This window comes from Amphichorda felina (assembly GCF_050947745.1).
Source record: "Amphichorda felina strain 45539 chromosome Unknown scaffold_8, whole genome shotgun sequence".
NCBI classification, from domain to species: domain Eukaryota; kingdom Fungi; phylum Ascomycota; class Sordariomycetes; order Hypocreales; family Bionectriaceae; genus Amphichorda; species Amphichorda felina.
Genome location: NW_028145042.1, coordinates 1,785,378 through 1,800,353, shown reverse-complemented (window position 1 = coordinate 1,800,353; position 14,976 = coordinate 1,785,378). Strand labels below are relative to the sequence as shown.

The following is a 14,976-nucleotide window of genomic DNA, read 5'->3' as shown; positions in this document are numbered from 1 at the left end:
CTCTCGTCGCGTCTATGCAGGGAAGTTTGTTGTCGCTCTGATACGTATTCCGTGTCCCAGGGCAGTCCGTCTGTCCGAAATTCCGACTTGTCCGGCGGTGATGCAAGCGAGGGCAGTTTGGATGGTGGTCGCATGAAGGTGAGGCTGGGAGAAAAATGAACCCCCACATGGCTCGTCAGTGCATTGCTCCAATGCATTCGCCGCCTGCGCTCAGCCTGGAGCTTGGAGGCGAACTGTATTCTTAGTCAGCATTCTGGAATACGGGTACGGGTAGTATTACTAGTCGCAACGGCGTCTCCAGAAACGGCACCGCCAGCTTGCTTCATCATCTGTGAATTTCCTCCAAGCTAAGCGATCATGATGAAGCTGAAAATACAATTTCCCATGACTTGACCTGAGATCCACCACTCCCCAATTGCCAGCGCTGCGTTTCAATACATCACGTGATGTTCGTGTCGCGTGCCCAGGTGCGACGCGACCACCCAGTGACGGCCAAGGAGGTGGGATGTTTTCCTTAGCAACAAACCAAACAAGCCTGGAAGGCATGCAGCAACCAAATTCCTCCAGTTCACACCAGCGCCCGTCCTTCAAAACAGAGAACGCGAAAGATCATATACCTTCGAGAGCCATCTAACTACACGTCCGCCATAGTCTCATGAGTCTAATACCGTCGTTGCTATGGCATCCCCGTCTGATGGACCGCAGCCTGAACGGCGCCAACCACCTGCCAAGATCAAGACGACCAGGACCGACGATGGCGATTTAACTACCTCGCTCCAGAAGCTCTCTATATCCGCCAATCAGTCTCCAGCTGGCGATGGCTCCCAACCGCCCAAATCGCCGCTCTCCGTGAAACCATCGACGCCCCTGAAGCCTCTCTCACGCCGGAGCTCGTTCTCACGCCAGCAAGTGTCTTCACGCAGCTCCTCCAGAGGCCCTCGCTCGCGGGCGAGCTCTCCTCGCCTCCACAAGAAAGCCTCGATGAACTCGCTACACTCGGCGAATGGCGCCGCGTCTTCCCAGTCCTCGATGCGACGGTCGAGCTCCGGCCAGATCATGTCCCCGACGTCCAAATCCTTCCCCAACAGCGCCCCGTCGCCTGCGCCGGAGAAGCCACCAATAACGGCTGCCAGCATCGCAAAGGATTGTTTCCAGGCCGAGCTTGACGTTCATCATGCCTCCCTGTCAAGTACTCCTACGCAGACCGTGGTGATTCTGAACGATGCCGTCTACGGCCACCGCTTCTCGCGCCCGCGAACATCCCGAAGTGCCTTGAGCACCATTGTCGAACGCCCCGAGCGGATCAGAGCTGGCGTGCTTGGTATTTGCATGGCCTATGTTCGGCTGGGTGAACGTCACTGCGAAGGTGCAATACCCTTGCACCCAAAGCTAGACGTCCATGCCCTTCCCAGCATCCCATTCCGCATTCACAAGACGACGCGGAGGTTGCCCCTGCTCTCCCCAGCCGTCACCAACGTGCACGGGACTAAGTGGATGGACGAGCTGAAGACGATGTGCGAGTCTGCTGAGTCGAGGCTGGCAATGGGAGGGAAAGAGCTACAGCGACGACCAAGGAGCCGGGGAGACGAAGCAGCGCCGGAAAGGCTCCACGAGGGCGACCTCTACTTGTGCTCCGAGTCCCTTGATGCCATAGAGGGTGCACTAGGTGCCGTTTGCGAAGGCATCGATACCGTCTTTGGCCCAGGGCCTCGTAGAGCATTTGTTGGCGTGAGACCCCCTGGCCATCACTGCTCCGCCTCACACCCTTCAGGCTTCTGTTGGGTCAACAACGTTCATGTCGGTATCATGTATGGAGTTCTTAACCACGGTCTCACTCATGCGGCCATTATCGACTTTGATCTGCACCATGGCGACGGGTCGCAATCGATCGCATGGCAGCACAACTCCAGGTCTATGTCGGCAACTAAGAACGCGGCTCCTTGGAAGAAGACCTCTATTGGATACTTCAGTCTGCACGACATCAACTCGTACCCTTGTGAAGGCGGTGACGACGAGAAGGTCAAGAATGCAAGTCTCTGCATCGATAATGCCCACGGCCAGACTGTGTGGAATGTTCATCTTCAATCATGGAAGACAGAGCAGGACTTCTGGGAGCTGTATGAATCCAAGTACTCGGTCCTTCTTGAAAAGACCCGCTGCTATCTGAAGAACCAGGCACAGAGACTGCAGGCTCTGAACCAGGCGCCCAGGGCCGCCATTTTCTTCTCCGCTGGTTTCGACGCGAGCGAGTGGGAGAGCGCAGGTATGCAGCGGCATCAGGTTAACGTCCCAACCGAGTTCTACGCTCGCCTCTCCCAGGACGTGGTCAAACTTGCCACCGAGGAGGGTCTTGGCGTCGATGGCCGTGTCATCAGTGTGCTCGAGGGCGGGTACAGCGACAGGGCTCTATTCTCTGGGACTTGTAGCCACCTGAGTGGCCTGGCCGGTGATCAGAATCTGGGATCTGTATCTTCTGCGTTCAATGGTATCGGGCCAAATATGAGCAGGAAGATTGCCTCCGTTAGCGAGGAACCTGGCCCAGAAAATGATTCGGGCTTGCCATCAACAACCTCCTACAACCCATCGTGGTGGGCCAGCTCTGAGCTGGATAAGCTGGAGACCCTCCTGGCGATGCCGGTTGAAATTCCCAAGAAACCCCGCCAGACCACACCGCCGACCTATTCATCCCCGACTCAGGCTTCCACAGCAAAGGTCGCGGACCCCGTCAAGATGCGCCGCAGCCTCTCTGGTCTGTCCACAGGGAACAAGGTGGTGGTCCAGTCTGGTCCACAGCCAATACCTGAAGTTCCTTGGACCGTCGCAGCCCACGAGCTATCCAAGTTGTTGATTCCTTCTGATCGCCAGACCGAGAGCTGCAAACCCGAAGACCTCAACGCTGAAGCCACTCGGGCCCGCCAGGCTCGTCAATCAACTCTCATAGGGGCGACTCCAGTGACCACTCCTGAGCGACCAACCTCCAAAATGGAATTGCGTGGCAGGAAGCCCAAGCCCATTATTCCCATTGACGAGGAGGATCTGTCCAAGAATCGTCGTAAGACTGTGGCAACCACGACGGCATCTCCAGCAAAGGTAATTCTTTATCTGGTCCATGACGGTATACATGCTAATCTCCGTGTCCAGGCAACGCCTCGTAGCGCCAGGACAGCTGTTCCCAACGTTCCCCAGTCCGCTAGGAGGAGCAGTAGGAGGCTAAGCGGGGCATCAGCGTTGATCAGCCCGACTGACGAGGCGCCGCCGCTGCCAATTTCTAGCGAAATGAGCAGTGCTTGGAACGCCTCCAACACCACGGCAAGGCCAGAGTTAGCCGCGGCTGGGCGATCACAGAGCGCCAGCACCTTGCCAGTGAAGAAGACAAGAGCCCCGGCACGCAAGGACACTGCCACCAAAAGCACTCGTGGTCCTAAAAAGACCACCGCCTCTGCCCCCAGCAGCGCAAAGACATCAACAACACCTGACCAACAATCGCAAGCCGCCGACAGTACCAATGATGAGATGGAGAAGATAACGAGTGGGATGAAGAAAATCAAGATCAACCTCATTACGCAGTCCCAGAGGGAAGCCAGAGAACGAGCACGTGCAGAAGCAAGTAGCTCAGCGGCCACGCCTTCTGAAGGTAGGTCGACCCGTTCGGGGATGTCAACCCCCGTCGTTTCCCCTACCATGGAACTACCAAGTGCATTCCCGTCTTATGCAATTGGCGTTGGACCGCCGATGCCTAGCGCACTGCCGGCTTCTGACCCCGGGTACGTGTCAGCCGCTACAGACCCGCCCTCCGTCAGAGCAGCTGCGGAAGACTATGAGCAGACGCTACCCGAAATCACTAGCAACGAACCCAGTGGCAGCTCCTTGCCAGCTAGCTCGCCTGTTATCCCACAGGTTGCTATACAGCCCAGCAGCGATCCTCCAGACGTCTTCATCCCATATCAGCCAGAGGGTCCGACCCCGGTAGCTGCTGCTCAGTTCGAGCCCATTAGGTGGCTCCCGCCAAACGTCCCCACCCCTTCCACCAACACACCCGCGGCGACGCCCAGCCCGGTGAAGAGGCACGACAATCTATTTCACTACACGCCCGGCAGCATCCCCTTCGCTCCTCGGCCAAAGTCCCCTACCAAGAAAAATCTACCACCGCCTCAGGAGCCAGAAGCCGATTCTTCAGCCTAGAACCTTGACGAGATGCCATCCAAGTGATGCCAGCTCGCCCCACGATATATCTCTTATAACCTTACTATTTTTAGTTCTTAATACTTTTCCGCTCGGAGTCAGGATTGCTCCAGAAGGGTTCACTTCATTCGGCGAGCAGGCAGGATTCTCTTTGTTTCTTGTTTTGTGGGAGTTTTTGCGCATTCGCAACTCGTGGATGCGGCACGGAGGTTTGGCTCTGTTGCATGATATGATACCCCTTCCCTTGGCGCCCCTGTTTCCAAAGATTTGTTGGAATCTTTCTATATTGTATATCATGGAAATGGTATCAAGATAGCTTCGCGACACTTTGCAAGTCACACTGCGGCTCAAATTTTGCAATAAATAAACCCCCCCCCCCTCCCCCCGGTCAGGGAAAACTCTTTCTAAATTCCGTAATGGGGACTGCCGTCTCCTCCAGCTCGGCCCCGGAGCCGTCCTGGGTCCCCGGATGCGGCGTCCGCCGAAACGTCCACAGTTCTGTGACACCCAGGCTTTCGAGATAGGTGAGCGCGCGGGAGTAGTTAGTAGCGACCTGGGCGATGCCGTGGCTGTCGTCCGACATGGTAAACTTGCCGCCCATCTTGAGCCATTCCTGCAAGTATCGAGGTCAGCATCTCTCCCCACTGCATGTATCGTAGCACCGTTCGAACATACCTCTGCAATGATGCGACACGGATACGGCTCGTCAAGCCCTTTCCTCAGCGCCGCGCTGTTACACTCCAGCCAACCCCCCTGTTCCTTAACCAGCCTGAGGTTCCTCAGTATCCTCTCCCACACGCCCCCCCACTTCCTCACGTCCCGCGCCGGGTCCTCGCTCAGCAGCCTAATCAGGTCAAAGTGGCCCACGACACGCGGGCGCAGCGCCTTCAGCATCTCGAGCTGCAGGTCGTAGTAGTCCTCGTACAGGCCCTCCTCGCACCCGCCGCGCGACGAGGCGGCCACGGCGGCGGCGTACGTGGCCTTGTCGTAGTCGATGGGCGTGCTGTGCACGTGGTGCACCGAGCCGATGAAGTAGTCGACGCAAGGGGGGTGGGCCAGCGCGGAGACGCGCGCGGCGTACTCGGGGCGGATGAACTCGGCCTCGAAGGCGATGATGAGGTGGATCTGGCCGGCGTAGAGCTTCTGCAGGCGCTGGGCCTCGACGAGGTAGGCCTCGTGGCGGGCGGCGAGGGTGGAGAAGGGGTTGGGGTCGTCGCGCTGGGTGGTTTTGTCAGTTTAATAAATGAGGAAAAGAGAAAAGGGAGGGAGAAAGGGAGAGGTTACCTCCTCGGGGTAGAGGTCGCGGTCGTCGTAGCGGGGCATGTGCTCGGTGAGCGCCATGGTCTTGTAGCCGATTGAGATGGCATGCTTGATGATGTCCTCGAGCTGGTCCTTCGCGTGGCCGGGGCAGAACTGGCCCGAGTGGGAGTGCATTGTGAAGGCCATTGTGGACAGTAGTCGGCCGGTCTGCGGTGAAGCAGTCCCAGGGAGGTTTCCTTGCTGCAAGTGTTCCCAGTAGGATATGTTTGAGGCCGGGGAGGTGCTGTTGGAGGTGGTGTTGGAGCTCCCAAAGTTTGACCGCGGGGCAGAAGATCAAGATCGCGGGGCAGCTCAACTGCGAGTGAATCTGTGACGCTGTGACGCTGTTAGCCCCACGTCGTGGGCCGCGGGGTCCGAGTTGGAGATGGTGTGTCAAAGTACCCTACAGGATGAACGTGAAGTGCTTGGGCCGAGGCATCAAAGACGCAAGAATAGTTCAGAGATTTGAATATTTTCTTTTGCTTCTGTGGTTTTCTGATTAAATTTGCAAGATTCGGTGTGGTTGGTACCTAAACTGTTGGGCCATGTAATAATTGCTTAATATTTCATGACTGGAGAGAAAGTTTAAGCCACGGTCTACAGAGACGAAACAATGGAACCACGTGTAGCCGTGTTTGTCGACCGAGGCCCAACTAGTGGCAGCGAGTTTACTTATGCAACGTCAATTCTATTCCCAGGCCTATGAACATAGCGGTGACTTATACCCCCAATATATATGGATGATGCAATAGCTAGGAGAGTTGGTCGTATAGTGGGCCGTATACTACAAGGTAACCTAAACATGTTCACAATCGCTTCGAATTCGTCACTTTGCTTTTTGAAAGCTTTTTGAAAGGCAACTCTGTCTAGTTAGGCACGTGGACTGCTACTACTAGTAGTTGTATATGCACATGTGTGTACGTTACTACTAGTACTAGATAATCTACTGACCCAACAGCTCGAGGTCAATCTTGATATTGTCCATGCCGCTCTTGATGGCGTCGCCGCCCAGCTCAATCTCGAGGTTGATGTCGGGCTGGGCCTCCTCGTACAGCCAGTGCTTCTCGCCGGCCATCTTGGCGTTGGCGAGGGCGACCTCATGCTCGATGATCTGCTTCTTGAGGGCGGGGTTGCCGGCGCAGGCGGCCTCGACGCGCAGCTGGATGTCGCAGCTGCGGTCGACGAGCCCTAGCAGGAAGTTGGCCTCGTCGACGGTGCTGCCCACGGACACGATGCCGTGGTTCATCAGCAGGGCGGCCTTGCCCTTGGGGCCGAGCACCTTGGCGATGCGCCTGCCCTCCTCCTCAGCAGTAACAATACCACCGTACTCGCCGTCGACGGCCAGCGTGCCGTACAGGTCGCAGATGTCCTGGGTGATCATGTCTAGGGGCTTGCCAAAGGCGCACCAGGCGCGGCCGGCGATGGAGTGGGCGTGGCAGATGGAGACGATGTCGTGGCGGGCCTTGTGGATCTCGGAATGGATGAAGAAGCCCGGGTTATTGGCGGGGCGGGTCTATAAAGTAGGAGTTTACTCGTTAGCTGGTCCTAGGAATTTAGTAAGACTGCGTGGTTTCCTATCCGTGTACCTACCCGGTTGCCGCCCACAATCTTGCCCGTGTTAATGTCGAGGCACAGCATGTCGCCGGCGTTGAGCAGGGCAAAGTGCTTGCCGATGGGGTTCATCCAGATGAGGTTGTCGTACTCCGGGTCCCGGACGCTGATGTGGCCCGAGGTTCCCTCGGTGAAGCCTACGCGGGCCCAGTTGCGGAAGGCGGCGGCCATATGGAGGGCGATGTGCTGGCGGTGCTCCTGGTGCGAGGCGAAGGTGGGGATTCCTGGACTTGTCGTCAGCCTGGTTGTACTCTCCATAGATGGGATTCTCATCCCGTTGACGGGGTTAAACTCACCTCGTAGAGGGTTGGGCCCACGGCATAGATCGGCCAGGGCGGTACCCTCTGGCATGGCAGGCATGTCGCTGCGCAGCTTGAGGACGGGGCTCTGCGTCTGCTGCTCGACGGTGGAGGTGGAGGAGGCTGCGGGGGCCATGGTGTAAGTTGGCTATCACAGGTGCAAGAAGGCGGGTTGTTGCAAGTTAGTTAAGTCGAGGAATACCCAGACTCCAAGTTTTGTTAATATCTTTAGGATGGCTGGTGGTTTGATGATGTCGAAGATAACGGTGGAAGTTAAAGAGGGGAAGATGGAGTTGGTGGCGGCGGACTCGGCGTCTCCGAGAGCCTGAGAGCCTCTGAGCCTGTGATAGTCGCTGGCTTGCAGTGCATCGTGTCAAATTAAGGGCGTTTGTTCGATGGCTGCTGATAAGGCCTCAATGGGCTATCTCTGGCGATTGTCACGCCCACTGTCGCCTCTACTTACTGGCCATAAGAAGCACACTTGGGCAAGGTAGATACTATGTCGCTCCGGCTTTCCTAGTATTGTCGGGTCCCGGCATCGGCGCGGCGTTTCCCCCCGTCTGGAGAAGAACCCCGCGGGAAACTTGGCCGTGTTTGGCGACCGGACTGGAGCCACCATCGCCGCGGGGAAACCCATCGCGGACTCGAATCACTTGATGAGGTGGCACGGGTTAAAATAGGTAATTAATTCCTCATTGGCCAAGACGGGCTGGGTGTTAGCTAGACGGACCGATTCGGCCACAGCGGGAATGCCCATGGGCTAAGCATAATCAAAAGGCTTCCTGTGTTGGTGGTTGATGGCTGCTGTGTACAATGATGCCCGGATATGCGGCATTCCTTCACACTGTTGGCCATCCGGCCATATTGCATGGAGTGGCGGAATGCAACGGCTCGGTGATAGCCGTAGAGGCGAGGCGAAGCCCAGAGAGAAACCGAAGCACTCCGGGCGTAGGGCTGAAGATGCGAGGCAGACACGCGCAAAGCGACTAGGCTGGTGCGGCCGTGCGCGGAAAGATGATGGATGATGGGGGTTTGAACGAAGCCACGGTTCCGGGCCGGGACCCATGGTGGATGGAAGCGGCGCCGTTGGGCCACGGTGCTGCGCCGCTTCAGGGCGTGGAGCCCGGTGCTTTCACTGTTTGTGCCTGGGGGCTAAACGAGCCGACCAGTCACAGTGAAGCCTTTACGTGACGTGTATGGTGCGCGGCGTGTGCGCGTACTCTTATGTACCTTGCGTACTTTAGCGAGCCATATGGAAATTGGACACAACGGCCATGGGTTCATCTTGGAGGAGGGTATTCTAGAAGAGATCGAGAGATGGAGCTGCAACGGGCAAAGAGGGCTCTCTGAGGGAGCATTTTATTTCTGACCAAGCCAACGTACTCGCGTCAACAGGGTCAGAATCAGAGTCAAAACAGGTACCTATTGAGATGGATGGATTAAGGTTGACCTGCAGGTTGGTGCCCGCTATATATGGGAGATTCCCGTCGTTAACTCGTTGCTGGTTGCTGATCGCTGTGGCATGGCCGTTCAGTCTTTGCCGCTTTGGGACGAGCTGGAGGCGAAGCAGCCAACCACAGAACGCCTTTTGCGCCAAATCTGTAGTGCTCACCCAGAAGACGTCACTCCCTGTGGCAGTGGTCGTCAGCACGCTGGACTAGTCCCCTGGAGCACACCACAGTGACCGGGCACACCTGCACAAGGGCACAGGGCATAGGGGGGCCCTGATCGCCAGTACCATCCATCCATGGATGTGCAAGCAGCGCAGTGAGATTGACGCTGGTGGGTCCGTGGATTCTGCAGACTGCAGAGCAGCGAGGTTGACAGCCATGATTCCCTTCAATAAACCTCCTGGGCTCCCAGGTGAGACATTGCTGAAGGATCTCGTCTTGTTCTTAAACAATCCTCATCCGCTGTTCATCTGTGGTTGGTGAAGGGGATCATTTCACATCTCTTGGATACGTACTGTTCAGCTCTGTGAGAACGACCCCCAGAGCCCTCTGGCCATCCCCACTGCCCAGAACCCCAACCATGGCGCGCAAGTCGACCCTCTGGAGCCAGACCAACACTCTCTCCACCAAAAACTTGACCATCCTCTTCGGCCGCCACTTGACCTCGACCCTCTACACGGCCATTTTCCTGCCCGTGATCTTCGCCGTCTACCTGGGTATCCTGCAGAATGTCGGTGGGCCCAGGGACGAATATGGCATCCCCCAGCCTCGCGAGCTGCGCTCCTTGAGCCAGGCTCTGGCCGACGCCGACAGCTCGCGCGACACGGTCGTCTTTGTCCACAATGGCCACACTGGAGGCGCCATCGAAGCCGTCATCAACTCCCTGTCTGGGGATGTCATTGCCGCCGGGAAGACCAATGTTACCCTCGCCTCCGACGACAACATTGGCTACACCTGCCGGTCCTCCTACCAGGGCGCCTCCAACTGCTTCGGCGCTGTCGTCTTCAACTCGTCCCCCGACGAGGGCGATGCTCCCGGTTGGAACTATACCCTTCGCGGCGACCCAGCCTTGGGCCGCCAGTTCAAGTACAAGAAGAACAACAATGATGCCGAGCTTTATACCCTGCCACTGCAGCGCGCCGTTGACCAGGCCATTGCCCGCCAGAACGGCGACGACACAGACCTTGGCAACACCATGGAGTGGCCCTTCACCGCCGAGACCGAGGGCGAGCGCGCCGCACGTATCCGCCGCAACTACCAAAAGTCCTTCACCCAGTACAACAGCATCACCATGATTGTCATCTTCTACGGCCTCGTCTATCGTCTGCCCGGCATGATAGCCACCGAGCGTGAGAAGGGGCTCTCCCAGCTCATCGACGCCATGATGCCCTCCGCCTACGACTGGGAGCCCCAGCTCGCCCGCATGCTGTCCTTTCTCTACTCTTATGTCTTGACCTATTTCCCCGGGTGGGTGGCCTCGTCCATAGTCGCCCGCTTCATGCTCTGGAAGAATACCAATGTTGGCGTCATCCTCGTCTTCTACATCCTCGCCGGCCTGGCCCTGACCTCCCAGGCCATTGTTGGTGGAACTCCCTTCAAGAAGGCCCAGCTTTCGGGTCCTATCAATGCCATTGTAGTTATCCTGCTGGCTGTTGTTGCCCAGGCTATTCCCAACCCCCCGACCGCTGCAGTCGCCATACTGAGTGTGCTCTTTGCGCCGTGCAACACCATCTTCTTCTTCGTCTATGTTGCCAAGTTCGAGAAGGAGGGCTTGGCCACTGATCTTCTCCACGCGCCCCCCGATACCAGGTCTAGCCTGCCTGGAATTGCCCACTGGATCTTCTTTGGTGCCCAGTTCTTTATCTACCCCGTCATCGCTGCCTTCCTCGAGCGTAGCATCCACGGCGTCGCCGCCGAGAGCCGCAAGGTGTACAAGGGCCAGGCCTCCGAGGCTGCACCCGAGGATGCCGTCCAGATCACTGGTCTAACCAAGATCTACCGCCCTAGTCTCATCCGCCGCATCTTCTCCTTCATCGTCAAGCCGCGCGCCCCGACCGTGGCCGTCAACAACCTCAACCTATCGGTCAAGCGCGGTCAGATCCTGTCATTGCTGGGTGCCAACGGCAGCGGCAAGAGCACCACCCTCGATGCTGTTGCCGGCATTAGTCGCTTCAATCAGGGGAGCATCTCCATTGATGCCTCGGGCGGCATTGGCATCGCGCCCCAGAAGAATGTGCTGTGGGATGATCTCACCGTCTACGAGCATCTGAGCATCTTCAACCAACTCAAGTCACCCGAGGCCAAGGCCACCAAGGAGGAGCTAAACCAGCTCATTGCGGCCGTCGGCCTCACACAGAAGCGCACGGCAAAGTCCCACACCCTCTCGGGTGGTCAGAAGCGTAAGCTGCAGCTGGGCATGATGCTCACGGGCGGCAGCGCCGTCTGCTGTGTCGACGAGGTCTCCTCTGGCATCGACCCGCTCTCGCGCCGCAAGATCTGGGACATCCTGCTCTCGGAGCGTGGACGCCGTACCATCATCATGACGACGCATTTTCTTGACGAGGCTGACCTCTTATCCGACGACATCGCCATCCTGTCCAAGGGCACGCTGCGTGCTCAGGGGTCCCCCGTGGCTCTCAAGGACAGGCTAGGCGCAGGATACCGCGTCCACGTCCTCAACGCCAAGAATGTGCGCAACCCTCCCAGCGTCGACGGCGTCTCCTGCAAGGTTACCCCCACCAATATTGAATACACGACTCCCTCATCGCAGCTTGCCGCCGATGTTATTCGCGCTCTCGAGGCCGCGCGGCTCGAGTACCGGCTGTCGAGCCCGACCATCGAAGATGTCTTTTTGCATGTCGCCGAGGAGGTCACGGGCGAGGCAACGCAGTCGTCTCACGGCGCTAGCTTCCACCCAGCGGATCGGGACCAGAGTGCACAGCTCAAGTCAGAGAAAGCTGGGGCCAAGGGCGGTAGTCTCGAGCTGCTCTCGGGGCGCCAGACAAGCTTCTTGACGCAGACGGCCGTGCTCCTGCGCAAGCGTTTCACGCTCCTCAAGACCAACTGGATTCCCTATGTCGTGGCCTTCCTTATCCCCATTATTGCTGCTGCGGCCACGCATGTGCTCATCAAGGACCAGAAGCCCCATGGCTGCACTCCCGCGGATCAGAGCAGCGACGCGGACACGAGCGAGTACACGGACCTGTTCAAAGATGCTACCATCGCCGTGGGCCCGAAATCTTCCGTCCAGTCTTTCCTCGGGGATGGTGTTGGCGTCATCCCGGGTATTGATATTGCGTACAGTGACTCCTTCTCGGGTCTGCAGACCTTCGTCGAGGATAACCGGAGGGATGTCAACCCTGGAGGATGGTGGGCTGGCACCAAGGACACGCCCCCGACCATTGTCTACACAGTGGAGCACAACTCATCGTCCATCATGACCGGCTTCCTCGCCCAGAACTACCTCAACAGAATGCGGACAAACGTGTCCATCAACGCCATGTACCTTCCGTTCGACAGCAACGTCCCCGAGGGTCTGGCAAAGAGCCTCATGGTCATGGCGTTCTTCTGCATCGCTGTATCGGTGGCACCGGCCTTTTTCGGGTTTTACCCCAACGTCGAGCGGCGCAACAGCGTCCGCGGCCTGCAGTACTCGAGCGGTGTCCGCTCGTTGCCGCTGTGGGTGTCGCATCTCTCCTTTGACTTTGCCATCTTTGCCGTGGCCTTCATCGCCGCTGCCATTGCCTACGCTGTCGGGTCCGACATCTGGTACATGGAGGGCTACCTGTTCCCCGTCTTCCTGCTCTACGGCCTATGCACGATCCTGTTGGCCTACACGTGGTCCTTGTTCATGGAGAGCCAGCTGGCGACGTTTGCCGGCATCTTTGTCTACAACCTCGTGGGCTTTGCCATCTACTTCATCGCCTTCCTCCTCATCATCAGCTCCTCCCCTGTCCCCGTCGTGGACCGCAACATTCTAATAGGTCACTACGTCATTTCCCTCTTCTTCCCCATCGGTTCCATGTCCCGCGCCCTCATGGTGGGCACCAACCTGTACGGCACGGCCTGCGACGGCTACGAGCTCTATAGCTACCCGGGCCACATCAACGCCTACGGCGGACCCATCCTGTACTTGACTGTCCAGTCCATCCTCCTCTTCCTCTTACTCCTATACCAGGACTCGGGAAACAAGCTGCCTTCGTTCATGACGCGCAAGAAGAAGCACACCAAGACAGAAGCTGCATGGCGTCCTGATGAGGACCTGGATGCCGCAAATGCGGAGGTGCGCGTGCACGCCGACGAAAATGAGGACGGCCTACAGGTCAAGAATCTGGTCAAGGTCTTTGGCAACTACACGGCTGTGGACAATGTCACGTTTGGCGTCCAGCACGGCGAGGTCTTTGCCCTGCTCGGTCCCAACGGTGCAGGCAAGTCGACCACCATCTCGCTGATCCGCGGCGACCTCCAGCCCAGCAGGAATGGCGGCGACGTCTTTGTCGAGAACATCTCCGTCACGGACCACCGCGCCCTAGCACGCTCCCACCTCGGTGTGTGCCCACAGTTCGATGCCCTCGATAACATGACGGTCCTCGAGCACCTGCGCCACTATGCCCGCCTCCGCGGCATCGCCGACGTTGAGCGCCAGGTCCAAGCTGTAGTGCGCGCCGTGGGCCTCGAGGCCTTCATCAACACCATGGGCCCGCATCTCTCTGGCGGTAACAAGCGGAAACTATCCCTCGGCATCGCCCTCACCGGCAACCCGTCCGTCATCCTCCTCGACGAGCCATCCTCGGGCCTCGACGCCGCCGCCAAGCGCATCATGTGGCGCACCCTGGAGACGGTCGTCCCCGGCCGCTCCATCCTGCTCACGACGCACAGCATGGAGGAGGCCGACGCGCTGGCCAGCCGCGCGGGCATCCTGGCGCGCCGCATGCTCGCCGTCGGCGAAGTCGACTCACTGCGCAGCCGCTTCGGCGACTCGCTGTACGTGCACCTCATCAGCAAGACGGCTCCCTACTCGACGCCCACCGAGATGGAGCGCATGCGCGCCTGGATCATGCACCTGCTCCCGAGTGCGCGCATCGAGGCCGAGACGTACCACGGGCAGATGCGCTTCAGCGTGCCTGCTTCGGCGGTGCGGGAGCGGGCCCGCATGGAGAGACAGCAGGACCAGGGGGAGATCCAAAACGACGACGGCGACAACAACAATAATATCGGCACTGAGGGCAGCGCCATCGGCCAGCTCATCCTGATGCTCGAGGAGAACAAGGAGCTGCTGGGAATCGAGCACCACAGCGTCAGCCCGACGACGCTCAACGACGTGTTCCTGTCGATTGTCGGGCAGCACAATGTACAGGAGGAGGGCTACTCGGAAGAGGCGATCCCCAGGCAGTCGATGTGGCTCAAGCTGCGCAAGCTTCTGGTCTTGGCCTAGGGCGGGAAGAAGGAGCAGGAATGTGTGATACTGTTTGATTCGTGTGATGTATATCCTTACTTGGATAAATTTGGTTCTAGATACTACCAGGGGGGTTTAGGGACCTGCGGTGTTGGATACTTGTTGTTGATCATAGAGGTGGATCTAATGGTATGATACGAAGTACGATTCAATAACTCGTATAGATGAATATTTATATCTTGATCTTAAAGAATAGCAATTGCAGTTCGGTTAAACTAGCAATGACTGGCGTTGATAGGCACCGCCGGGTGTTAATAAGGAAGCATCTTCATTCATACTCTATAGAACTCTACTGCTACAACATCCCTACCGGGATATATCTAAAAGTTTACATGTACAGGTAGGTAGGTACTCGGTTGGATTTTGAGACTATTAAATCTAAATTGTACCGGCCACATATCTGTACCTGAGCCTAATCCATATTTGCTGTTGGCTAGAGCTTAAACAGTCACTCACTGGCTGACACGTAAAGTGGACAAAATAAAACACATTAGCAGCTTGACAACTGGAATCAGATGGTGTAATATCCCTCTGAAATCAAGAGAATGGGTCGTTATCATTATTATTGATCTCTGAACAAGCTTATTTCCAGTCCCAGTAGAATATTGCTAGAGTATACGATCTCTTCATGGAGTGCCAATGTTGAAGGCTGACACCGGTGCATTGTTATTTATGTCTA

The 14,976-nt window shown here is 57.4% G+C and overlaps 4 protein-coding genes across 4 annotated transcripts; 2 read left to right on the top strand and 2 right to left on the bottom strand.

Annotated features, from left to right (window-relative positions):
• Positions 1-678: 678 nt before the first annotated feature.
• Positions 679-4,182, top strand: HOS3 (histone deacetylase; the record flags this gene model as incomplete). The annotated part of the gene is made up of 2 exons (XM_083197584.1): positions 679-3,090; positions 3,142-4,182. The coding sequence occupies 2 exons, from the start codon at positions 679-681 to the stop codon at positions 4,180-4,182; spliced, it is 3,453 nt and encodes a 1,150-aa protein (XP_083047052.1).
• A 388-nt stretch (positions 4,183-4,570) lies between these two features.
• Positions 4,571-5,628, bottom strand: ACO1O0_008219 (histidinol-phosphatase; the record flags this gene model as incomplete). Its single annotated transcript, XM_083197583.1, has 3 exons — positions 4,571-4,795; positions 4,858-5,400; positions 5,467-5,628. 3 exons carry the CDS (start codon positions 5,626-5,628, stop codon positions 4,571-4,573), a joined length of 930 nt encoding a protein of 309 aa, XP_083047051.1.
• A 796-nt stretch (positions 5,629-6,424) lies between these two features.
• On the bottom strand, positions 6,425-7,527 carry ACO1O0_008218 (class 2 aldolase adducin domain-containing protein; the record flags this gene model as incomplete). The annotated part of the gene is made up of 3 exons (XM_083197582.1): positions 6,425-6,994; positions 7,072-7,316; positions 7,389-7,527. 3 exons carry the CDS (start codon positions 7,525-7,527, stop codon positions 6,425-6,427), a joined length of 954 nt encoding a protein of 317 aa, XP_083047050.1.
• Positions 7,528-9,422: 1,895 nt separating this feature from the next.
• On the top strand, positions 9,423-14,276 carry ACO1O0_008217 (ABC transporter A family member; the record flags this gene model as incomplete). The annotated part of the gene is made up of 1 exon (XM_083197581.1): positions 9,423-14,276. The coding sequence occupies one exon, from the start codon at positions 9,423-9,425 to the stop codon at positions 14,274-14,276; it is 4,854 nt and encodes a 1,617-aa protein (XP_083047049.1).
• Between the last annotated feature and the right edge of the window lie 700 nt (positions 14,277-14,976).